Source organism: Macrobrachium nipponense, chromosome 31 (genome assembly GCF_015104395.2).
Source record: "Macrobrachium nipponense isolate FS-2020 chromosome 31, ASM1510439v2, whole genome shotgun sequence".
In the NCBI taxonomy this organism is placed as follows: Eukaryota; Metazoa; Arthropoda; class Malacostraca; order Decapoda; family Palaemonidae; genus Macrobrachium; species Macrobrachium nipponense.
Window position 1 is genome coordinate 46,388,211 of NC_061093.1, and position 26,242 is coordinate 46,414,452.

The 26,242-nt window shown below is 39.9% G+C and overlaps 2 protein-coding genes across 2 annotated transcripts in view; both read left to right on the forward strand.

The window, feature by feature from the left end:
* The window catches only part of LOC135206943 (nuclear pore complex protein Nup107-like), a 118,502-nt gene that overhangs the window by 67,868 nt on the left and 24,392 nt on the right, over window positions 1-26,242 (forward strand).
* On the forward strand, window positions 316-13,604 carry LOC135206946 (nuclear pore complex protein Nup107-like). The gene is made up of 4 exons (XM_064238471.1): window positions 316-408; window positions 1,251-1,441; window positions 10,890-11,135; window positions 13,363-13,604. Exons 2-4 carry the CDS (start codon window positions 1,260-1,262, stop codon window positions 13,454-13,456), a joined length of 522 nt encoding a protein of 173 aa, XP_064094541.1. The 5' UTR covers window positions 316-408; window positions 1,251-1,259; the 3' UTR covers window positions 13,457-13,604.

A 26,242-nucleotide genomic window follows, 5' to 3' on the forward strand; every position in this document is an offset into this window, starting at 1 on the left:
ATGTTTGGTGATTGTTTCCGGGTTTTCCCATATAGGTTCCCTATAATTCCACCTTTGTTATGGTTTCCCCCCCTTTTTTTGTGTTTATTCAAAACCAACCCTGTTAGTTACTTTGGAAAGATATTGTAATTTGATAGTTTATCAGTAATATTAGTTTTGCTGGTCTTAACACGTTTGTCATGAAATTGTGTAATTTTTTTTATAACATCAGGTATTGTATGAGAAATTAATTCTGTTTTGAACAATTATTTTAATAAGTTTCCTTTTTTTTTTTTTTTTTTTTTTTTTTTTTTTACAGAATGAAAGCAGTGGAATAAGCATACCATTGAGAGGCAGTCGCTCTCTAGTTACATCTTAGATCCTGATTCAACATTACGACAGGGACGAAACCTCCATGACCTTGATCAGGTAGTAAATTGAGTAATAATTTTTTAAATGATGACTTTAGAATCTGCTATAAATCACCTTAACAGCTTTTAATTAATTTTGCCAGTTTCAATACCAGCGAGTACCTGGTTATGATACTTTAAGATATGCTATTAACTAGTGGAGAAGTGGAAGGAAGCCAAGGGTCAGGTGGTAGATGTAAAGAGGAAGATTCAGTAGGAATGTAATCTCAACAAGGAAGAGGGAAGAAAGAAAATGTTGGTATAGGAAAATATAGAATGAAAATTGACTGTGATTATAATTATTTAATGTAGTTTGATAAGACCTCTAAGGATAACAGAATGGTTCCCTAGAGATTGCAAACAAAGCAGGGGAAGGAAGAGAAGACGATGGATTGACGAGCTAAGAAAAATTTGCGGGTATAGAATGGCATAGAAAGACCATAAACAGACGAGAATGGAATGACATGTCTGAGGGCCGTTTGTCCTGTAGTGGCCAAGCAAAGGCTGATGATGATGATGAATAAAGACTCCTTGGTCAAATTTCTAGACTGTCAGAGGGCTCACATGAAATATTTGTAAGTAGTATTGGATGTGAAGCAAGGTAAAGAAGTCAGGCTGATAAGGTGAGAAAAACACTTGAGGGTCTGGGTTTTAAAAGTATAAAGCAGAATGCAGTTCAGCTGGGGTCTGAATATATACTGCAAACAGCTTTTAGTATTATGTACAGTGTGTTGTATAAGGTACATATTATACAATGCTTCCCCCCTACATGGTGAGGAAAAATATGAAGAGTGTAAAGTAAATAGAATATGGAAATGGATACACATATATTTCTCATAAAGTGTGTATATTTTATTTCAGGAAGATGAAATGCGTTTACTCCGATGTGTCTTCCTTCATATTCGTTCAGGGCAAGTCAGTATGGCTCAGGAATTATGTATCAGAGCAGGTCACCACTGGAGAGCAGCAACTCTTGAGGGGTGGAAGCTTCATCATGATCCTAATCACACTGATGCATCACAACGAAATCCAATTTCTGGCAATTCATACAGGTAATGCTTTTTACATCATGTATTTTCAATATCAGATATGTACTGGTAAACAGAATATAAACACTAATTTTCTTGTTTCATCACAACCCTGTCAGTTATAATGAACCAATCATTTATATATTCATTATCATTGATGGGTTTGTGCCAAAAATTTTGTTTTATAACAACTGCAAGTTTAATAATTTTGAGGGGAATAACTGAGTCCAAACATAGGAAGAGAAAAGCATTTTTGTCATAATCTTAGAGATATTTGTACTACAGGCGTTGCCAGTTATCAGCAATACAGTTTTATGGTGTTTGTCTAGTGCGAAAATTAACAATTTTTTTACAGTAAAATGCGCCGATTTCTGGTTATTGGTGCCGATAATAGAGTACTGGCACCGATACATACCTAACAGGTGCCGTTAACCAGTTATTGGCTCTGATAAGTGCCAAAAATCGCTGATATTTGGTTATCAAAAATTTTCGCTTATCATCAAACCGTCGTAATGGAAGCCCTACCGATAACTGGGGGCTGCTGTTTTTGTTTTTAAGTTTTTGTTGCAAAGTGAGTGAGTCTTCAATGGAAGCTAAAAATCAGTATAGACGCAATTCTCTGTTTATACTGTCTTAAATTTGTGTTGTTGCAATTTTATATTGTTCTCGTCCATCAAAGAAAAAGTAAATCCATTAAAACTAGAAATTTGTGATATATGAAGAGACCCCAAATCCCCTGTTCGTTTGCAAAGGGTTGCCCATAAATGATTGGTTTTATCAAAATTTGTTGTAGTTTCATAGTTATGAAAGGTGTCCCATAAACTAGTGTGTTATTACTATTTGGTCAGTACAGTATAGTTTGCTATGATAAATTACAAAAACATGAAAAAGAAACCATCACAGTTATCCCCGCATGTTAGATGGCAGCACCAAAGCTGAGGTTAGTCACTAAAACTTTGATCTAAGTAACTACTATGCATTAATCCATAGTCGGGCTGCTCCAGCTTTAAAAGCTCATGTTTCAAAACGGCTTAATAACCTTATTTTGTTCATAAATGGAACAAACCTTTGGTCATAACAATAGGATAATCTCCCAGTGCCAAGCTGGAAACTGGTTAAAAACAATCAAAGATTGTAAAACAAGGAATCTGTGGCATCTGGTAACTCGTGCATATACAAGGTGGGTGTTGGTCACTGACCAGGCTCGGAACCTTGTGATGCACCAGCCTTTCTGTCATATTCCTCCATCGTTTTCATCCAGTTTCATTACAATTTCAGACTCAGTAATTCTGTCTATTTGATTAATGGGTTAGGACTTTTTTTATATATATCTGAAAAGGTTTAACTTTGTATTGGTTTTTGCTGAATTTTTTTTTTGTTCATGAAACTTACCTGTCAGATATATATATAGCTGTATTTTTCCGAATCTGACAGAAATTTAAACACTTATGACACACGCAGTGGGAGTCAGGTGGTTAGTACCCATCCCTCCCGCCGATGGGAGGCAGGTATCAGGAACCATTCCCATTTTCTATTCATAATTTTTCTGTCGCCGGCTGGAAACACCTGTTTGCAGCACCTCCGTCCAGATTTTGGAAACTTACTAGCTACTTGAGTATCCCTTTTTGGTTTTTTCTTTGGTATCTGAATTGGATCGGTGGCTTGGCACACGTTGACTTTGGATTGATTTGATTTTGGTATTGATTTTTCTTTGATCAAGATGTCAGGGTCTAGTTCTGCTAGCGCTAGATTTTGTTCTATGTCCGAATGTAGAGGTAGGCTACTGAAAGCTTCAGTAGACCCACATTCTGTTTGTAAGGTTTGCAGGGGGAATGAATGTACGTTTGAAAGTCGTTGTAAGGAGTGTGAAGATTAACAGAGTCTGAGTGGAAGGCGTATGAAACCTATCTTAAGAAAACTTGAGCGAGATTAGGTTAAGGAGGTCTTCCCTCCAGGAGTGTTCAGGTAGGCAAGATTTTAATGATTCTCCTGCTAACCCTCCTTCTGTAGTTTATGCTCCTACCCCTGTAGTGTTTGCCTCCGGCCCCTGAAGCAGTGTGTCGGTGGTAGAAGGTAATACTTTATCGCTAATTCTTGAATCGATTCGTAACTTAGAATCAAAAAGTGTTCGCTCTGGAGGGGGGAGAGCAAAAGTGAAGAGAAGTGCAGTGAAAGTGCCCCTTGTGTAGTGGAGGGTGCGTCAGATCGGCCTCATTCCGCCTCTAGACCTAGACCTCTGCTTGACTCCCAGGTTACGGGGAGAGAGCATGTCAAAAGTCGAAGGAGGGTTACGAGGAACACCCCCGACCGATTGGCGTGCCTTCGGCAGCTTCTGACGAACCTACCCAGACTGCCAAGGAGCGTGCGCTTGTGCACGTCTTCTCAAGGAGTGCTTTTCTTCTTCTGAAGCTTCCTCCCCGCGCAAGGGGTGGAGCTCTCATGCCGCATCACGTCCGCTGAAAAAGGAACGGCTCGCGTTCGGGACACTTCACGTCCAAGTTGTTCTCCGGAACTTTGCTCGTCGCCTGATAGTGCGTTTGCTGCTTTTTGTTTTTTTCCTCCGCAGAAGAAGCATAAGGATTCTTCGGGAGGCTGAGTCTTTCCTAGATGTTTCTTTCGAGTGCCGCAGTCGCTCTAAGGTGCGTGAAGTGGCGGTTTCCTGGGAGTAGGAAGAAGGCGTCCCCTCGCCACTCGCCTGCTCACAGGATCAGCCCCTCCCCAGAAAAGGAGGCTTTTCACCTACAAGCAAGATTCTCCAGTCTCTTCAGCAGCAACTTCGAGATGTTTTTTCTTCGAGAAGACTGTTCCACGTCGCCGTAAGAAGGATGACAATCTTCCTGTGAAGAGGTCGAGGCGTTTCTTCCCTCTCCCATCCTCGCTCGTCTCTCTCTCCGTTTGAGGTCTCCCTCTAGAGTTCGTTCTGCTCCCCAGCAACTTTTCTAGAGGAGGTGAGAAATTCGTTTCTCGTCTCGGGAAGCGGTTGTATCCCCGCTGCTACGAAACTTGTAGATAGGAAGCGCGTTTCTTTAGATGCCGAGCGCGCTTCAGTGGACGCCGAGCGTGATTCGGTGCAAGGTAAGCAAGCGCCAGTGGACGCTCGGCGCGCTCCAGTGGACGCCAGGTGTGCACCTGTTGCTGTCGAGCGCGCTTCAAGCGCAAGTGGAATGGGAAACTCCTTCTGTTCGCGCTCTTTCTCTTTTGAGAAAGCTCGTGACTCTTCCTTACTTCCTCCGGACTTCTCCAGTGTCTGAAGAGGAAATTAGTGACGCTTTCGTCGAAGTGGACGAAGAACAGCAGTTGGCTCCAGTCTCGACGGACTACAAGGTTTTGACTCGTCTGCTACAGTCAGTCTTTGCAGACACTTTCCAGCCTGAAGCTCCACGTACTCCTCCCTCTCAGTTTTCGTCATCCAAAGCTACTAAGATCTTGGGCTTTGTGAAAATGAAGAAGTCGCTTTCTAGAAGCAAGCTTTTCGCAAGGTCCATGATTGGATGGAAAAGAGGAAAGCTTCAGGGCAAGACTTCTTTCACTTACCACCTTCAAGACTTTGTGGCAAAGCTGGTATGTGGTAGGAGACTGGAGAAAACGTCGGAGTTAAGCTTCCAGCCTCGGCTCAAGGAGACTTTGGTAGTATTTGTGGATGCCGCCAGAAGATCTTTTCTGTCTTCCTCTAAAGTCTCTTGGACGCATAGTGAGCTAGACTTTCACCTTAAAGGCCTCTTCAAGACACTAGAGGTCTTTAATTTCCTTGACTGGTGGCCTAGGAGTTTTGGATGCCAGGTCAGGAGTTGTGGATTTTTCCATCAGTCTGGGGGAGCTGTCCAGTGTATTGTCTTGCATGGACAAGGCCGTCAGGATGGTTCTGAGGAATTGGCTGCTCATTTCAGCACGGGACTGCTTAAGAAGAGAGCAACTTTTTGCAATTTTACTGCAAAGTCGGTCTCGCCAGCGCAAAAAGCCGATCTTCTTTTCGCTCCTTTCTCAGAACATCTCTTCCCCCAGTTCTATGGTAAAGGACATAGCTGCCAGTCTCCAGGAGAAAGAAAGCAACCAAGACCTTCTGGCACAGTCTTCTAGGAAGCCTACAACTACTTCGTCTTCTGGGTCCTCTGCTTTGAAGAAATCGAAGTCCTTTCGATCTGCTTCTTCCGAAGCCAGCCCCTCGAGGGAAGCGGCTACTTTCAGAGGCAAGACTCCCGCTCCTTCCAAGAGCAAGAAGTGAGAGGGAAGTCCTTCAGCCACCGGTAGGAGCCAGACCTTCTACATTTCGCGAGAGCCTGGGAAGAGAGAGGTGCCGACCGCTGGTCTCTGGACATCGTCAAGAAGGGGTACAGAATTCCTTTCCTGAAGTTACCCCCGCTGTCTTCGACACCAAAGGATTTGTCTCCTTCGTATCAGGGAGAAAAACAGAAAGTGCTTCACGATCTACTAGATCAAATGATCGAAGAAGCAGGCGGTGGAACAGGTCTTCGACCGGAGTTCTCCAGGGTTTTACAAACCGTCTGTTCCTAGTGCCGAAGCAGTCAGGGAGGGTGGCGCCCCGTTCTGGATGTCAGCAGTCTAAATCGCTTCGTTACCAAGCAGAAGTTCAAGATGGAAACACTTCAATCCGTGCTTGCAGCCTTAAGACCGGGGGATTGGATGGTCTCATTAGACTTCAGGACGCATACTTTCACGTCCCCATACCATCCCCAATCAAGAAAATACCTGCGGTTTGCCCTGAAAGGGAAGGTATTCCAGTTCAGGGCACTCTGCTTCGGTCTCAGCACGGCGCCGATGGTGTTCACCGTTTCTTATGAAGAACGGTGCGAGGTGGCTCCATCTTGCGGAAATAAGGATCTCTCTCTACCTAGACGACTGGCTATTCGAGCCTCATCGCAAGACCGGTGTCTGAAGGACTTCACACGACTCTGTCGTTAGCGGAGGTCCCTGGGACTTCTGGTGAATCTCGAAAAGTCGCATCTGACTCCTTCTCAATCCTTAGTCTATCTGGGGATCAGATGGACTCCAGTGGCTTTTCGGGCTTTTCCGTCCCAGGGGCGACAACTCTCAAATGCCAATAGGACAAGTGTCAGCCTTTCTAGGGAAGGAAAACTAGCTCGGTGAGGGAATGGAGAGGTCTGCTGGGACCATTTCCTCACTGGAGAAGTTTGTTTCTCTGGGAAGGTTGCACCTCCGACCACTTCAGTTCTTCCTCTCAAGCAATTGGTCACGTAAACAGGATCTAGAACAGGTCTGTTTTGTCGGAAGAAGTGAAAAAGCACCTCAAATGGTGGTTGGATCCAAAGAAGCTTGTGGAAGGACTTTCGCTCAAGCTTCGGAACCCCGACCTAGTGTTGTTCTCCGACGCGTCCTCCACGGGTTGGGGGGAGCAACACTGGGAGGGAGAGAAGTGTCAGGCACCTGGAGAGGGGAACAGGTGTCCTGGCACATCAATCTAAAAGAACTTTCAGCGGTTTACCTTGCTCTAAGGTTCTTCCAAGAGGAAGTCTCCAACAAAGTGGGTTTCAGATAAACTCGGACAACACACAGCCCTGGCATACCTCAGGAAACCAGGGAGGAACTCACTCTCCTTCTCTGTTCGCCATCGCGAAGAATATCCTGATTTGGGCGAAGTCACAAAACATCACGATCCTGACAAGATTCGTGTTAGGCATGGAAAATGTGCGAGCGGACCTTCTCAGTCGGCAAGGACAGCTTCTGCCGACGGAATGGACCCTTCATCAGGAGGTATGCCAGGCGCTATGGAAGCTGTGGGGACGTCCTCATGTGGACGTTTTCGCAACTTCCCGAACGAAGAGACTTCCGCTGTATTGCTCCCCAGTTCTGGACCCAGGAGCAGTGGCAGTAGACGCCCTACTTTGGAATTGGTCGGGGGACTAGACTTTTACGCTTTTCCCCCATTCAAAAATCCTCGGGGAAGTGATGAGGAAGTTCGCTGCATCAGAGGGAGCGAGGATGACCCTCATCGCCCCCTTCTGGCTAGCGTCGACTGGTTCACGGAGGTGATGTCCTTCCTGGTAGACTTTCCAAGGACTCTGCCCCTAAGGAAAGATTCTACTCAGACAGCCCCACTTCGAGAGGTACCACAAAAACCTCCCCGCTCTGAGTCTGACTGCGTTCAGACTATCAAGAAGTTGGCCAGAGCGAGGGGTTTTTCAAGACCTGTGGCAACGGCGATTGCCACCGCAAGGAAGGCCCTCCTCAATCGCAGTTTACCAATCGAAGTGGGCTGTCTTTAGAAGTTGGTGCAGAAAGAAGGGCATTTCCTCCACCTCAACCTCTGTGAGCCAGATAGCAGATTTCCTTCTTCACCTTAGGAAAGAAGCGAAACTAGCCGTTCCCATGATTAAAGGCTACAGAAGCGTGCTTTCTGTGGTCTTCAGGCATAGAGGACTCGACTAGCGAATGATAGAGACATTCATGATCTCATTAGATCATTTGAGACTGTGAAAGTTCTCCAACCGAAAGTTCCATTGTGGAACTTAGACGTGGTACTTAAGTTTCTCATGTCGAGTCAATTTGAACCGCTCCATTTAGCCTCGCTTAGGAATCTTACTAAGAAGACCATTTTCCTAACCGCTCTGGCGACGGCGAAGAGGGTAGCGAAATCAAGTCATAAGCAAGCACATTGGGTTCAAGGATCATAGTGCAGTTTGTTCCTTAAGTCCTACGTTCTTAGCAAAGAACGAGAATCCTTCCAACCCTTGGCCGAAGACGTTCAAGATCAAAGGGTTGTCGGAGCTAGTGGGACCTGAAGCTGAGAGAGGCCTGTGTCCTGTCAGGGCTCTCAAGTTTTATTTGCAGAAAACCAGAGCATGCAGAGGCTCTTCGAGAACTTGTGGTGCTCTGTGAAAAAAAACCAGATCTTCCGATGTCGAAGAACGCACTGGCATTCTTCTTAAGAAGTACGGTTAAGGAAGCCATAAAAGTGTAGTGAAAGTGACATGGAGCTTCTGAAAGTGAAAGCCCACGAGTTGAGGGCTATTGCTACTTCGGTGGCTTTTCACAAAAATATGGCAATCAAAGATATTTGGGCGCCACTTATTGGCTAAGCAATTCGGTGTTCGCTTCACATACCTGCGGGAGGTGAAAGCAACACGAAAAATTGTTACTCGCTCAGACCATACGTCACTGCAGACACTGTTTTGGGGGCAGGAGGTAGCGCTCATCCTATCCTTTAATGGTTAGGGGAGTTTTTAACTTGTGTTATGGTTGTGGGGTTGACCGCCTGCGGCGGATCTCCCTTCCATTAGCTTAGTCTAAGTGGGATACTTTTGGTAGGCTACGCCAAGTGGTTTGGTTTTACTTCGTTGCCCTCATTGTATGGTCAATGGTCTAGTCACGTCGTGGTCTCGCCCCTGTTGACAGATCATCTGGAGTGCACCAGCTTTATAGGTCTCTACCTTGCTGGCAACTCTAGTAGCACAAGCAGACTTACGCGGCAGTAACCACGAAGTCAGCTATGCTAACAGGTAAGGAACCAAGATATCAATTATCTGATATATATGTTTCCTAAAATCTTCTATTCTGTCTACTCCCACCACCAAAGGTGGGATTCAGCTATATATATCTGACAGGTAAGTTTCATGAACAAAATGATATTGTAATGATACAATTAAGTTTGTTCATACTTACCTGGCAGATATATATAATCAAGTACCCACCCACCTCCCCTCAGGAGACAGTGGAAATAAAAATTATTGAATAGAAAATGGGAATGGTTCCTGATACCCGCCTCCCAGCGGCTGGGGATATGGGTACTAACCACCTGACTCCCACTGCGTGTCGTAAGTGTTTAAATTTCTGTCGGATTCGGAAAAATACAGCTATATATATATCTGCCAGGTAAGTATGAACAAACTTAATTGTATCATTACAATATCATTTTTTATCTTAAGATCATTGATATTCACAATACTTATTTTCTTTGGATTTGAAGGATATTTCAAGGGGCTTATACCATATCAGTTTCATTCATTTGGAGTAGTAAGTATAGGTTGAGTAGGCATTTTAATTTAAACTTGTAGAATATGTATCAAGGGCTAATGTATTGATACAGATTATATATATATTCTTTGTCTTAGTAAAAATATTATAGCTATATCCCAATAGATACAAAGTTTTCCTCAACCTTAACAAACCTAGCAATATGTAGTTCACTTGATCTGGTGACGTAAGTTAAAGGTAAAAATAATGTGACTTTAGAGAAGTTTGTAGTAAATTACAAAAGAGATTTGTTCATATGCGGAACAAACTTTCGGTTTTAACAAGAGTATTTCCCAGCGCCAGCTGGCAGCCAGTTAAAAACTTAAAAAAAAAAAAACAAATCAAAGATGTAAACAAGGAATCTGTGAGATCTGGCAACTTTGCTCATACAAGGTGATAGCTAGTCAGAGACCGTACACTGCCTCGTGATGCATTTAGTCTTTCTTTAAACCGCCTTGGAAAGTAAGACGCTATCGCTTAGCTCCCTTCCAAGCCAGTTGATTTGTGCCCGTGCTTTTTTTTTTTTTCCACAGTGTGTTTGGGTGTGAACATTTTAATTATATATTTTAGAAAATTAAAGTAACATGATGTGAATGTCAGTGAAGACTCAGGTGGACTTAGAACCTCAGCCTTACAAGTTTTAAAATCCATGAGAGATCAGGGGGGATTTTCTACATTTACCTGAAAGGAAATAGGAAACAAATTTTTTCAGTACTAATTTTTGGACAGTTTTTCATTATGGAAGTACTTTTTAATAAAGATGGTAACTCAAGGGGCATGAGCATTTAAGTCTTAATGGAAGTTCCATATGATGTAATGATAGATAGTTGCCCATGTAGGAAATCAACTGTTGAGTCTAAAATTACCATTTTTTTTTTCAAAAGCGCCATATGAAGTGCTGTCTTCATGGTCAGGTAAAAAAAATTATGGAGGACAGTTACATAGTCCAAGTGTGTAATTTATACCGTGGGAGTATTTATATTATATTGTTATTGTTAATATTATATTATTAAGGCAGGGCCCGGTCCGGGGTTATCAGCGGACTTGGTTAATGGCGATCCGGTTTTATGGCGCTTGTCTAGCACCGTAAAATCGGTGATTTATGGCACCATAACAGGCCAAGGTTCGGTTATCAGCGTCATAATTTGCCAATAATAGACTTATGGCACCATAACATACCTAACAGAGGCGCCTTTAACTGAAACTTGGCGCCGTAAGCACCATAAATCGTCAAGTTATTGATGATCTCACATTTATTTTACAGTACATATATTATTAATATGATAATGAAGAAACAAAAAAATGAAAAAAATAATGTTTTTGCTGTAGTAGTGATGTTTGATTATGCTCCTTCCTAAAAACCGAAATACATCTGGCCTGGAGGATTTTGGATAAACAATTGTGTACCTGTAATGGCAAATAAATTAGTTTTTGTTTATCTAGGTCTTTATTTGCTTATGAAAATGAAAATATTTTTCTTCAGAGATGTTTGGAAAGCAGTTGCTTGGGGCATAGCAAGTGACGAACGACTACCAGTTTATGAACGAGCAGTATATGGTTCTCTGTGTGGTCATCTACAGTCGGTATTAGCAGTTTGTAATGAATGGCAAGATGTTTTATGGGCATATGCACGCACAATGGTTGATCAGTGGGCTGAAGAGCAGTTGAGGGCCACAATAACCCACTTGAGAACGCTGCATCCTTTACCCAAAGATTATCCAGAAGAAAAGTAAGTCATTAGTTTTGTGTTATATTTGTGTTCTTTGGTTAAGCAATCTTATATAATTTAAAAATGAAAATTTTATACCTAACATACCCAGTATAGAATCCATTATTGTTCATTCATTATTGACAAATAAAAATTTGTTAATGAGCTAAAAGAGTTGTGTGCTGCAGGTGGCTGGAAGGTTTAAAGTCATTTGTGAAAACATCTAAATTACATTGTGTTTTTTTTAATTAGGTTTGCAGTTTACAGGTTTGAGCATACAATACAGTATTGTTTCTCAGTTTCCTGAAATAGTTTTTTTCTTTATTGTTGCAGTTAGAATTATTTTTTTTATAATGTTTACTGGCTAATAGTGATTATTGAAGCTACGTACATCTATCTGATATTTTGCAAGTGCACAAAAGCAGTAGTTTGAATTTTTATTATATGACAGTAGTTTGAAAGAACACAGCTGTTAACTTTTTTTAATAGATGTGCCAAGTTTGTTACTTTTTATGAATTAAGAGCTTAAGAACATTACGTCTCAGATTTTTAAGTAGGTATCTTTTTTGCTTGAATTATAATTAGGCTTGAGTCTAGGGAAAATTTTTTTTAATAGTGCCTAATTATAGCTTTAAGGTGGCTAAATTGGCCTTAGCAGTTTAGACCAATTCCAGGATAGGGTCTTGTTAGTTTGGACCAATTTTAGGACACTGCTGTATGTTCCTACAAGGAGACAAACCATTGACCAATATATGGAAATCTTCAGTGAAAGATGGTTTGGCTGTGGAAGCATGTTAACCTCTTCATTACCGAAAGTTTGTTCGGAGGTAGGTGGGTTACCACCATTCAAGTCTACTACACCGCACCGGGTGCATAAAGGTGGTACGCATAGTACCACCAAAACTCCTCTTTTCAGATAGGGACTTCCAATCATTCTGTAATTCGGTTTGAAGAGTTTGGAGCAAAATAAACAGTATGACACGATGCCAGACGTATGATGAACCCCAAAAAAAATATTATTACTGCTTATAGTAGTGTGTAGGTGACAGATGAACTGCGTCTCACAAAAAATCACAAAACAGACAAGCGTAAACATGTAATAACTTCTACCCAAGTAAAAAACCAGTTGTATCATCATTTACTGTATTTATTTATTTATTTATTCACTTATTACATTTTGCAAATAAAAGATATGAACACCAGATAAATGAAGGTAGAAATAAAGCCTTATAGTAACTTTATATATAAAAAACCAAACCAGAGAAAAAGCGAAAAAGCTATTTTTTCTGAGGACAAGAAACTTGAAAAATTAGTTTAGATACCCCTGATGCCCTAAAGTTGTTTTCTGTGATGAAACACTTAATCTTAGGAAAAACGTAGGAAAATGACAATCGACCAATTTTGAAAGATATACTATAAAATTTGCGATTTCCATATTTAATGGCGGGGCTTTCGCTTTAGTTTTTGCTCTTTTTTTTGTTATTACATGCTTATTTACTGTTCTATTTTGATAATACTTTATGTGCATGTTCCAGGTGCGATATACCAACATTCTGTAAGACCGAATTTCTATTCAAGACCGTAGTTTTCTCACCGACACCAGTGTCCCTTGTACAAGGGACACATGAGTTTCACATTTTTTTTCATAAAATCATTTATTTTCCCTGTAGGATGATAAAACTAACAGAGAATATGCATTATTATAGTGCTAATAATACCTGATAATTTCATTAGCCTGTCTTGATTAGTGTATTTTTGGCAAATAGTTTTCTACGATCGGCACCCCTCCCAACTGGAGTCACTACCGAGAGATTCAGTTCGGCAGCGAACACAATGTTTACATTCTACTCACCCACCCGGTAAAGAAGGGGTTAAGGGAATTAATCAGTGGAAAGTGAGTGATGATCCACTCACTTTGGCTGCACTACTAAACAGACTAGTACTGCATTTTTGCTGTACTTCATCATGACTGCTGCGGTTGTTATTTCTTCTGTTTTTAACCTTTTTGTTGATAATGGGCTTGTCATTTGATACTGTAATTGCAAACATTGATTCTTACAGTAATACCTCCAGTTACATTGTTTTCATTTTCCAGCATTCTCAACTTTATGCAGTTTTTATAAAAAAATACTAGGGTAAAAACATCCCCATACAGTTGGTTAATGTAAAGGTACTGCAGACTGCATGTATAGCATTCCAAAACTATTTACTTATACTTAAAAACTCTTTTCTGTCCTTTTCTTATCAGGTTGACTTTAGAAACAATATTTGATGCTGTGGAACGAAGACCAGAGGAATCAAACAACAGAGCCAGAACCCATATCACACACTTCAGAAAATAACATAGTCTTGGATGATATTGAAGCATTACTTAAAGAAGCTCATCAGTGGTTGAGTGATGGTATTTCTCCTCATCTCTTACGTTGCCTAACACACATTGTACTGTTCCTCCGTCGCATTGGACGCATCTCTCAAACACATGGAATGTACTGCTCTGATATTGTTTTTAAGTTGCTTGTGTCAAGGTAAGTCTGTACTATTTCCTTAGAAGTTAGTAAATATTTTTAATGATTAAACCGTTGAATAATTGTGCCCCATAATCTCATGTCAGTATTAAGTGGACGTAATCATTATCATATTTAATTTTTTAATTTTTCAGTCATAGATATGATATGCTTTTTTCTGTTTTTTAATAAAACTAAATTTTATGAAATATTTGATTTTGAAGTTTTAGAGCTTGGCTGAAATACTAGGAAAGATCAATACCTATTTTGGGTGACCAGTAGTTGCTAAACTATGGAGCAAAATGTAAAGAGGTAGTCCCTGGTTAATGGCGGACTCTGTTAATGGTGATCCAGTTTTAATAGAGTTATGGCCCCCATAACATACCCTATAGAGCCCCATTAACCAGTTATCTGTGTCATTAACCGAAACTTGGCACCATAAACTCCATAAATCACTGAGTTTCAGTTAGTGGCAGGTTTTGATTATCAGCACCCTGCTGAGAATGGAACCTCCCCCTGCTGATAACCGGGGACTGCCTGTACGTAATGTATTAGGTGTACGTACATTGTTTGGATAAAAATCGTGAGATAAGTATCAATCAGAGCAAATTGATATACTGAAGTAATAAAAAAGAACAAGAGTAATTGAAAGGGCACTTATAAACACAGTCCTCGGGTTACGACGCGTTGTAACCCGAAAATCGTCGTAAGCCGGAACATCGTCAAAAATCCTAAGAAAACCTTACTTTTTATACATTCAACTTACCTGTCAGATATATACATAGCTATTACTCCGTCGTCCCCGACAGAAATTCGAATTTCGCGGCACACACGGCAGGTAGGTCAGGTGATCTACCCCCCCACCGCTGGGTGGCCGCGGGAATAGGAACCATACCTGTTTTCTAATTCATATTTTTCTGTCGCTTGGAATGTAAACAACGTTGCAGTTCCTCCTGATGGATTTTCGTGTTTCATCGCCATCGATCGTCTGGGCCTAACTTTTGCAGGGAAGTAATGGATCTTTGGTTCGGCATACGCTTTTGTTAACTTTTAGTAATTTTTTTTTTTTTTATAAAATTAACTTCGAAAAATTTCAAGAAGATTAGTGATGTGTACTACCGAAGTTTTCGGTAGTAGACACTCATGCACTTTCACGAAAGTGAATACTTATACTTTCATGAAAGGGAATTACTTATATTTATTCATTAATGAAATAAGTGTTAGTTTGTTGGTTTTTGAGGAAATGTATATCTTTCTTCCTAGTTGGGGAAGTCAGAAAAGTAACTATCCTTTAGAAGCTTTATTGCTCTTGTGTTAACGAGCAATTATAGTAGTAACAGTACTTGTAGTTGTTGCATCCTCATCACCTTCTTACTCCGCAGAATCTACAATATCATATTTGCAAATTGTAGACTTTGGATATAGTTCAAATGCGAACTCTTAGAACGTAAGAAGTGAATATAGTGTTCCCCATTACAATGGAGGTGCGTCTGATCGGCTCTGTCTCGCTCTCAGGTATAGACCTCTTCCAAGCTCACAAGCCCAGAGGAGAAGCAATGTCGAAAACCGTAAGGAGGTTTCAGAGAATCCCCACCGGTCAGGCGTCCCCTCGGCAGGTTCTGTAGAGCGTCCCAGGACTGCCAGGGATAGCCATTGGAAAGGCATCCTAAAACAGTGTTTCTCCCTTTTTCCCTTTTTATGCCTACTGTTCCACGATGGATAGGAGAACTTCGAATGAATGAAATTGACGAAGATCCTTGTATAATGCCTTCTGGTAGAATTATTCAAAATGAGAATGACATATTCGATCCACCATTCGAAATCAGGCGACGATTTAGCGCCTTCTAATATTAGAGATCATTCGATAAACATTGTGATAAAAGTCATGTTCGAACATTTTTTCGCAACTAGACGAGAGCGCTATCCCATGGGGGTATGAAATTGTTTTTCAACATAAATTCCCCATCGGTTGCATTTTTAGATATAGATCTATTCTGACGAGAACGATTTAGATTATTTGTCAATCGAATGAATTATATGGATCTCGTTGAGTGATAAAGCATATATGTATGACTTTTAAGCTTCTAGCTCCTACCATGCTTAGGACAAATCGCCTTAGGACTACGGTATGGCAAGGCATATACACACCGAAATTATGCTATAATGGTCAAGTGAAATTTCCTAAATTAAATACGGTACGGTTTACTTTTTTACCCTTAATGTAACAGTATTTTAGAGGATTCTATTACGCTAGAGTAGAGTTATATGATGCTATCGTGTCTTCGAGAAGTGATCGGAGAAGCATATCTTATTGGTGAATTGAGAGTAGGAGAGAAACATTTTTCTTCGTGTTAGAAGAGGTTTCCATGAATTACCAGTACCCTTCTAGGACTTTCCTAGAAAGAATTGTTTAAAAGGATTGTTTAGACGACACCTATTTAGGTTCTAGACTTGTCGAAGTCTCGTTCGCTTAATTATGCTTATATAAAAACTTCCTGAAGTTCGATAATAATTTATAAGATTCCTTTATTTAATGGAGTAACTGAGTAACTGGCAAAACTCTGGAAAGGGAAGGAAGGGCCAGACGGCTTTCGAAGACTGCTTTTGCTTTGAGATTGAGACCAACGCAGTACCATGTTGTTCTCAGTCGTGAGCGGTCGTTTTCAAGCTCTCTCTCCTGAGGAATGGGATAACTAACCGTATCTCTTCCCTACAATCGTGGTCTTAGCCTCGGATTGAGGGAATACTGAAGCTATCATAAATAAAATATTGTCTGCCTTTCAATGCTGTTTACCGTAGGTAACATGATTAAAGGATTCTAATGCAGCAGAACATTATATTATTTAATGCACTCATACTTAAGAAAAGCATGGCTTATTAGAGTGCATACTTAGTGAGAAAGAGAGATGTAATAGAGATTCACTTCAAAGACTACGGTATGGTTAAGTCTTTCGAGAAAGGGGAAAGGACACAACCGTATTTAGAATCGGATATTGCGCAGAAGTTTTGTATGAGTCGGATGGGAAAACATTCTTTTAGTGGGAAACTGGTTCCCTGAATGGATTACCTAGTAGTATAAAAGTTTCTTTTCATAATAAGAACGGAATTAACATATGAAAGGAAATGTCGGGTACCATAAAGACACAGATGTTCTGGCACATAACATAAAGATAATTAGAGGAGGCGCCCAGCCTGGCGCAAGTTTGCGCCAGCCTGGTGCAGTAAGCCAAGAGCACCATCCAAAATATTTCTCGTTCAGGAAAACAAGGGGGGGGGGGATACGGAAGAATTAACCGAGGAAAGAATAATTCCCCTTCCGATATACTCGAATTAGAGGAAAATTGAGAGGAAACATCCAACTATGGAAGTACTGTAGAATTATAGGATTCTGACAGTACCTCTTCTTATTTTGATATTGAGTTTTTTTCCTGAACCACGGTTGCCCTAGTAAATGGGCCATAAAAAGCTCAGCCAGGCCTTTTTAAAACCAGGCGATAGGCGCCAGCCAGAAGCGTGACGCCTCCCAGGAGCGCAGGCGTCCAGGCAAGTGCCGAGGACGCTGTGAGGCGCGAGACGCCAGCCAGAAGCGTGACGCCTCCCAGGAGCGAGGCGCCAGCCAGACACGAGGCGCCAACCAGGCGCAAGACATCAGGATCTCCAATCTCAGTATTTGGAGATAAGTCTTTCCAAGAGTTTCCTCTTTGAGAAACTGACACAAGATCAGTTTTTTTTTGTTTTCCTGACAGGGACATAAGTTGTCGCACAGGCGGCCGTGGCCCTTGTCAGGATAACTGAAATTGCGGAAGTCTCTAACAAGAACAGACTTCTCATGTCAGGTAATATAGTGGTCGTGTGAGCGACTTCTTTCCTGGCAAGAGGAGTTGTTTTGGGTAGAAACTTTCTTTGCCAGATCAACCCTCTACAGGCGGCCCTCGGTTAGCGGCAGGGGTTCCGTTCCTGGCCACCGACGCCAAGCGATTTTCGACACTGAGCGATTTTAAAGCCTACGGCCGCCGCACACCTTTCGAAACTCTAGACAGTCAAAGACGCCGTAATCCCACAACGGCGCAATAAGTAAAATTATATTTATGCAGTATAGTACTATAGAATTTACTGTACAGTACATGTGGGTGTCTAGAGTATGTAAAGATATAATAAAGTTTATTACAGTGTACAGGTAGCAGTCGTGTTCAGGTTACGATCATTAGTCTTACGATAGTATTCGATTTTATGAGAGATCAAATTACAATGGCCTAACTTTATCCATCTTCTAGTTACATAAGTTCAATAACAGCAAAAGAGAATGATGAAAGTATGGGTTTAAACGTTATACTCGTTGCGTGAACGTGTACAACCATGAACAACCGAACGAGAAAACGACTTTTTTTTTTCTAAGTACAACCGAACTGGATAACATCTGTTTGGCTTGTATTTCAATCATCGTACTACAGCGCAACATTACCGTATTTGTTATAAATGGCGTTATGTATAGAATAGAACTGAGATATCTTAATGTAATAACTTTATTCGCTATAGATCAGAGATCAATATACATAGATTAAAGATCAATCGGGAAATATACCGTTAAATTTAAACCCTAATTTATAACTGAAGCTGAGAAAAACTGTTCAAGCTGCTAATGACTATTATCGTACATGGCGGCAACAAGGATAAAACTGCAGTAAATGTCTGCCATCACACACAACCATAGATAAAATTGGGATATTTTTAAAATCATTTTAATCAAAACTACTGTGCTTGAAAGAACACATTTTACTGTTGGTTTCACGCCGATATAAGATAAATAACGTAAAGTTCGTATTACGATGATATAAAAGATTACGTATTGCGAACGGAATCACGTAATTTTTTACGCAATAAACATGCCGCCAACGTAATCTGTTAACGAAAAAAATAGTAATTCACATTCACAACGAGTCATATTCAATAAATATTCCACCTAAAAAACACGCTGTATAAGGAAAAAATAACTTTGTCTCACATAAGTCAAGTATCTAGATATTCGTTTATGCTAACTAGAAGCAAGAGCATTCGCTCAGAATTGCGTTATGGTGAAACAGACTCGTATTAATCAGCTGATTTCAAACAAACCACAACATTGGCCGCTCCGCGGAATACGGGCTTAAGTTTGCCGTAGTATTTTAAAATACAATAATATGAGAATACATACAATATTCTTGGATACAGTGAAATAATGTGATAAACTTTTTTTAAAGGATTTTTTTTTATGGGAAAAGATTTCATAACTTAAATAAAATAACACAATGCATTTTTCGGAACTGGCGGACAAGAACGAACATGAAAAACCATCCCCTGACAACGTGGAGCGTAGTTACAAAGGCTTGCCTTAATTTGTATCTTATTTCTGTACAAAAATGAAATACCTTTACGCAATATATTTTCATACACATTTTAAAACATAAAAGCATAAAAATTTGAAAAATCGACACATCGATCGCTAAATTTGCATTTTTTTTTTTTTTTTTTTTTTTTTTTTTTTTTTTTTTTTTTTTTTTTTTTTTTTGTTTTTTTTTTTTTTTTTTTTTTTTTTAACAACTATATTTTCGGAAGAGCGGCAGACGGCGGCATACAAGAACGAACTTGAAAAACACATCGTAGTCGATAACTTGAAGGGGAATTTCAAAAGCTAAGGCCTTTTATCATATTTCTGCACAGAAATAAAAATAGCCTGTTCGTAATACATTTCATACACATTTTAAACATAAAAGCATAAACATTTATAAAATCGACACATCGATCGCTAATCATCTTAAACAAAAGCATGAACAATTATGAATCGACACATCCATAGCTAATTTGCACTTATGTAACTCGATATTTTCGGCATAGAACAGCGTCAGAGGCGATATATTTTACCCTAATACCTACGTAATAACTCTCCATAAAATTTGTTAATATAATTTGCATAACCTTTATGGTCTGAACGGCCATTTCTACATATGTATGAACTCGTTAGACAACGGCGCTAGCGGCGCTGTCAACTGAAATTTGTGCCGTAAAGATACCTTTAAAATGCCTTATTTTTTAATGAATATTTTTGACGACCGCCGTAAAACCATTCGCCGTGAGTGATTGCGCCGTTAACCGCGGGCCGCCTGTACTGACAATTATTCTAGATATCGCACAGGCGAACGTAGTACGTGTCAGGATAAGTGGGTTCTTCTGCTTTATAGACCTTTACATGGTGAAGAGAACCGATATCTTTAGAGGTCTCTCGCTTTCCTCATCCTTATGAGACTAGTGATAGAAAATATATCGGACTCATAAGTTAATCTGGGTGCAGGTTTTAGAAAGACCTTGGCAACCCCTTTTTTATTGCACGTTTCGGCTAGTCCCTTGGAACCATGCAGCTCCTCTTTCTCCTCTTTCATTGTTATCAGCAGGATGTTATATTATCCTACTCCTATGTAAACATATAACAAGGGAGACCTTGTAATGTTTTGTAATGGGAAAAAGACTCGTAGGAGCTCTCAGCATTGGGTGGAGAAGGCTCTTTCAAGTATTTGAACCGTACCATTACGGCCTGATGTCCTAGGATAGGAATCTTGAATGATTCTCCTCGATCCTGGATCATTTATTAGGAGAATAGGATAATAATAATTTGTTGTTTTGCAAAATAACGATGATAGAATTTACCATTCTCTCGTTGCCCAGGCACGAGGACGGGACGAAAGAACTATAAGAGAGAGGTAGCAAAATACGCCATCTTTATTTTATAGAAAGGGGAATAAAATTTAGTCTTTTTCCCCCTACCCCTAAAATATACTCTTTATAGAATGTAAGACAAAGGGCGTCAAAGAAAGAGAGGATAATACGTTATGCCTCATTTTAGACTTAGAGAGGTTGGATTCACAGAGGTCACGTTCTTCTCACAGCAGGTTTGGAAGTCTTTCCAAGACAGTCTGAATATTCTTTCAGCATCTATTTTAAATGGACCTTAACAACCTCTCCACTCTGAGTCTGTCTGCGTGCAGACCTGACCAGAAGTGGACATGAAGGAGAGGATGTTTCAAGGTAAATGACAGTAGTCATGGATAAGATATATAATTACTGCAGATCGTGCTAGAGGGAATGAGGAAACTGTCCTCTTCCGATACCTCTGTGAACCACATAGCGGTTTTTTTTCTTCCCTTTCAGAGGGAAGAATCACCTTTGTATATATCTGCTATCAAAGAACGCAGTAAAAGGCTATACAGTACTCTGTCTCTATAAAAGGGAATTGGAGATAGCAGAGCATTAAGGTCTTCGGATCTTATATCAATACCTCTATACGACAAGACTAGGAGATCTTATAATTACAATGGGATCCTATTTGGGCCTCAGATTCCGTGTTCTGACAAGATGGAACTGCTCCTCATCAATGTTTTTTTTCTTCTTGGTACTAAACGACCCAAAAGGACGAGTGAAATTTTGGGCTTGGAATCTGGAATCAAATTTCTAGAAAGACTCGGCAATGGATTCCTGCCAGCATGGTATGTTTGGCAAAAGAACTAAAACCTTTTATTCCTAGATCAGCGCTTTCAGATAAAGGATTCGTTGTATAGGCAATGTATTTACGTTGTCATCTCAGAAAAGAAGATAAGGTTTAAACGTTTGCTGACAGTGTCTTTGGAATACGATGAGGCTCAAAACTACTTCCCAGAAGGTTCGAAGAGATATATTTAAAGAGCTAGAAATCAGGAATCCTCCCAATTTCAGCTCAGAGTCTCCTTAGACTTCCAGGCTCTTTCCCTACCTTCGTGCAAGGATAGGGAAGATTTTGCAACGAGAGAACTCATCAACATGTAGGAAGAGTGCTCGTTAGCAACGGAAGTATCAAGTATGATCCTCCTCGGAGGAAGACTGGTCTCTCGGACTATTAGATTTCCTATCGTCTACTGGATGTAGCTGACTAAAATTACCTCCCCTTGTTGCAGAGGCCATAAGACTCAAAGTGAAAGAATTTCTTCCACCACCCTTTTCCATTCTCCTGATAAACGATTGTGGATGTTCAGACTTTCGGACAATGTAGCGCCAATCAGGCGCCAAATGCCAAACAGGCGTAAAGACGCCAGAGCAAGACAGTCCAAATAAACACTGTCATTGTCTGATGAGGAGAAGGAGTAGGCCTCCAATCTGGCGCAGATGCGCTAGAGGCGAATAAATCAGGCAAATAAGTGTCCGAGGTGGACATCGCCAGTTTTCATCGAGACTCTTAACAAGCTCGAATCTCCAGCAAGTGGGGAGAAGTCAGCCAGGCGCGAGGAGCCAGCCAGGCGCGAGTGAGGCGCCAGCCAGGCGCGAGACGCCAGGCAGGCGCGAGGCGCCAGCCAGGCGCGAGGCGACCAGGCAGGGCGCCGGGCTGGCGCCAGGCTGGCCGGAAGCTCCAGCCAGGCGCAAGCCAGGCTCTGGGCTTCATCCAGAAGAGATCTATTTCAAAGAAAGCCCTGGTCTTCTTTGGAACAGTGGAATCTCTAAAGCACTTCTTGAGTAACTTGATGATTCCTTCAAACAGCTAAGAATTAAAAGCGCTTGAAGTGCGAGCTTTTAACAATTCTTGTTCTTTCCATACAATATGTCGTGAGAGACATATTAGCTGCTAATAATGGGAGATGCAACTCTGTGTTGACTTCTCTTTGCACGAAGGAGATCAAGTGGGCCTATGAGAGATCCTTCTCTCTTTGTTATATGTGTCCACGGATGCGTTGCTGGGATAGTTAACATAAGTGTATTATTTTCTGGGGTTATTTGAAATGAGTTTGGGATAGCTCTTTTCAAAAAAAAAGCACAAACCCTCGTGTTAGGATCAGGTGATCGGGATCGGTGTTGTGCTCCTTAAATTATGCCAATAGGCATTGGTGTATTGTCATGTAAGTGGATAAGACCCATTGACAAATGGACCACTAGATTCTGTCAAGTAAGTGGATAAGACCCCATTGACAGATCTACAAGAACTCTTAGCCATAGGTCACATCCTCGCTGAGGCTCTTGAGACGAAGCAGACTACTAGCAATAGCTAGGAAGTCGACCCTTCGTCTAAACACATAGGAACCAAGGTTTTATTTATTTATTACCTACAACGTATGTTGTTTACCTGTCTATTCAGTAATAGCTGTCTTTGACCCTCCACCAATGGTGTGAATCAGCTATGTATATATCTGACAGGTAAGTTGAATGGATAAAAATGATATTATGATACAATAAAGTTTTATACATACTTACCTGGCAGAATATATACAATTAAATGGCCCACCCAGCCTCCCCTCAGGCGAACAGCTGGAAGAAAAAATATGAATTAGAAAACGGGTATGGTTCCTATTCCCCGCCACCAGCGCGGGGGGGGTAGATCACCTGACCTACCTTTCCGCGTGTGCCGCGAAATTCAATTTCTGTCGTGGACGACGGAGTAATAGCTATGTATATATCTGCCAGGTAAGTATGTATAAAACTTTATTGTACCATAACAATATCATTTTAATGCTTTGGGTGCATTAAAAACTATGTAAACTGCATTCTTATTGCATTTTGCATAAAAAAATCCATCAAATATTGATTATTTTGCATTTTTGGTGTCATATTTCTTCTGCCAGATGAGCGTTGTAGGCGTCGTAACCCTGGAAATAATTTCTGATGAATATAATTGAAAAGCGCCTTAACCTCGGAACGTCGTAAGCCGAACCCGTCGTAACCCGGACTGCCTGTAATAAAAAAGAATAAGAGTAATTGAAAGGGCACTTATAAACACATTACAGTCACCATCCTGCTTTATAGAAATAGTTGATTGGAGAATGGTAATTTCATTCTTGGGAGAATAGTCAAATTGACTACGTAGTTCGTTTGTTTCTTACTTTTTGTCCCCATTTCTGGTGTTCGTTTATGGACGGAAAGTAAACTGAATGATTGCCGTTTGTTAATATTAAATGTAAATTCTTAACTTTCCCCTTTTTGTATTCTAATTGAATTAATTAATTTTAATGTTAAATGTATTCCTTATAAGGAAAACAGTTTTGCTTTCCTGTCTTTATATTTTCAACGTTGTTTCGAGAGTTTCGGACAAAGCGAAAGAAAACGGAATTGTTGACTGTTTTGGATCCGACAAGGAAGAGAGTCTTGTGGTACCTGTCGGACAGAAGAACGGGTGTTCTTTTTCTGCCGAAAAAAGTGAATTGATTAAAGGATTAAAAATTCGAGCCAAGAAGAAATTGTTCTGGATAATGGTGCAGGTAAGTTGAAGTATAAAGACTTGCCTTATAATTGATTTGAGTTAGATAATTCTAACATATTCAAATTTTTATCTTTTTTTTACTCCGTAAGATTTCAGTTTTTTACTTTTCGTCTTGTTTTGTTTTGTTTTTTTTGGCTATGACACTTGTTATTGGGCATAGCTGGGTGCGGAGGTTGTCCGAGTGAGCTTAAGAGAATGTGACGGGTTTAATTACATCTGTAAAGGGGGCGCAACCTTTGAAAACATCAAGGATGATGTAGAGTGGTATTTCGCTAACCCTAGGAGGTCTAGGCCTAGTCGCATCTTTGTGTTCTTGGGCAGCAATGATTTGGATGCTATCCACAGTACTGCGGAGGTATGGAAAGTAGAGCACTGTTGTGAGGCCTTTGCTGAATTGCTGAAGAAGTTGTGTCCTGAGGCTAAACTAAATTTTGCCCAAATAGAGGATAGGTTCTTTTTTAACCACTGTGAAAGTTTTGATGCGTTGTGGCAGGATTTTAAGGCTAAATCTAATAAATTCAATAAGTGTTTTTTGAACAAATGTAAGGGCAAGGATAGTTTGCTTCTAATGAAAGGGGTTAAGGGATTTTCCGACCCACGCCTTTATGCCAGGGATGGAGTACACCTCAATATTGATGGAAATGTGAAGTTGGCTCGGAGAATGGCTGACTTTTAGTATGAGCAAAGGCCTAGGTTAAGTTAGTTTAGCTGTTCTAGTGTCAAGTATATATATTTTTTTCTTGGCTCATCTGGGTTTTGTAATGTTAGGATTTTTTGTATACTGTTGTTATTCCTTATAAGGAAAGGAGCAGTATTGGTCCTTATTTATACTTGTATTAATTCAAGTTTAGATTAAGTTAGTTTAGGTTAAGTTAGTAACCTTTTCATTTAAATAACTTGTTGATTAGCCTAGCTGATCTTAAATGTAATCTAAATTATTATTGATGAAGTTTGAGGTAGGCTAGCCTGTTTTGCTGTTAGCATAGTATGCTGTATTTTTTCATTAGGAAGTAATTGATGATAAATTGCTTTGCATTGACTTGATTAAGTTAATTTAGATTTTTTCTTTGGGTAATTTAGTAGTTGGTTAATAGCCATTGTTCAAGATGACTGATTCTGAAATAAAAAAGTTAATTAAGAAGAGGGCCTATGTTAAGGGTTTAATAACTCTTGATGTAAGAAGGTGACTCTTTAAAGGACGATCAAATTAATAGTCATTTGTTACAAGAATTTATTCATAAAATTTATGCTAATTTAGTAATGTTGAGAATTTTGATGCAAGCATTTGTGAAATTGCTGCTGAAGATGAACTAGATAGTATTATGCAAGCAGCAAGAGATTATCATTATGAAATACAGAAAACTCTGTCAGAATTTAGAGTAAAATTTGATAATTTGTTTGGAGGTAAGAATACTCCTCAAAATGGTTCTAGTAAAATTGTAAAATTACCTCTCCCTCCTATTCAGATTCAGAAGTTTGAAAACAATGCAGTTAATCCATTTGCCTATTTTAACTTTAAAGAAGGCTTTTAATAATGCTTTGGCTGGTATGCCTAACTTAATTAATGCTCAAAGGTTTATTTATTTAAAGGTTATTTGTTAGGTGAAGCGTTAAGTATAGTAGAAAACATTACAGTAAATAATGAGGGTTTTGATTTGGCTTTTAAGCAATTAGATATTAATTTTCTGGATGAAGACAACATAATTGATCAAGTAATAGGTGAAGTTTTGAACACTTCTGAAGTAAAATCTCTTAGTGAAGGAGAATCTTTGGTTAGATCTTTGAATAATAAATTCATTGACTTGAAGGGACTTGGTATAGATCTGATTGAAGTCGATTCGGCTGCTCTATTGCTAATTAGTAAAATTGTAAATAGAAACTTCCTAGAAATTTTTTGATAGAACTCTCTAGAACTACAGGATCTTCTTATCCTAATTTTAACCAGTTGTTAGATAATTATCAGAGTATTATTGCACGCCTTAGTTTAGGTCATAATGAAAATTCTGGTGCAAACCCTGAAGTTAAAATATGAAGGTAAAAACCATAATTTCCAACAATCAAAGTATAGTAATATCTACTGCTAGTAGTGACTCTAATAAAGTTCAATTTACCAGTAAACCTTCATCTTCTGGTAGATGTAAATTTTGTAAAGTAACAGGTCATAACTCTTCTAAATGTACTAGGTTTGATACTTTGCAAGCTAGGAAGAATAGAGCCGAAGAACTAACTTTATCCATTAAATGGCTTGAGTGATAGGCATAGGGCCTCGGAATGTCCGGAAATAAATCATTGTTTTTCTTGCAATAAATCTGAACATCATGGAGCAATGTGTCCTCATGCTATTAAAGATTTTGGTAAAAAAGTATTAATTGTCAATC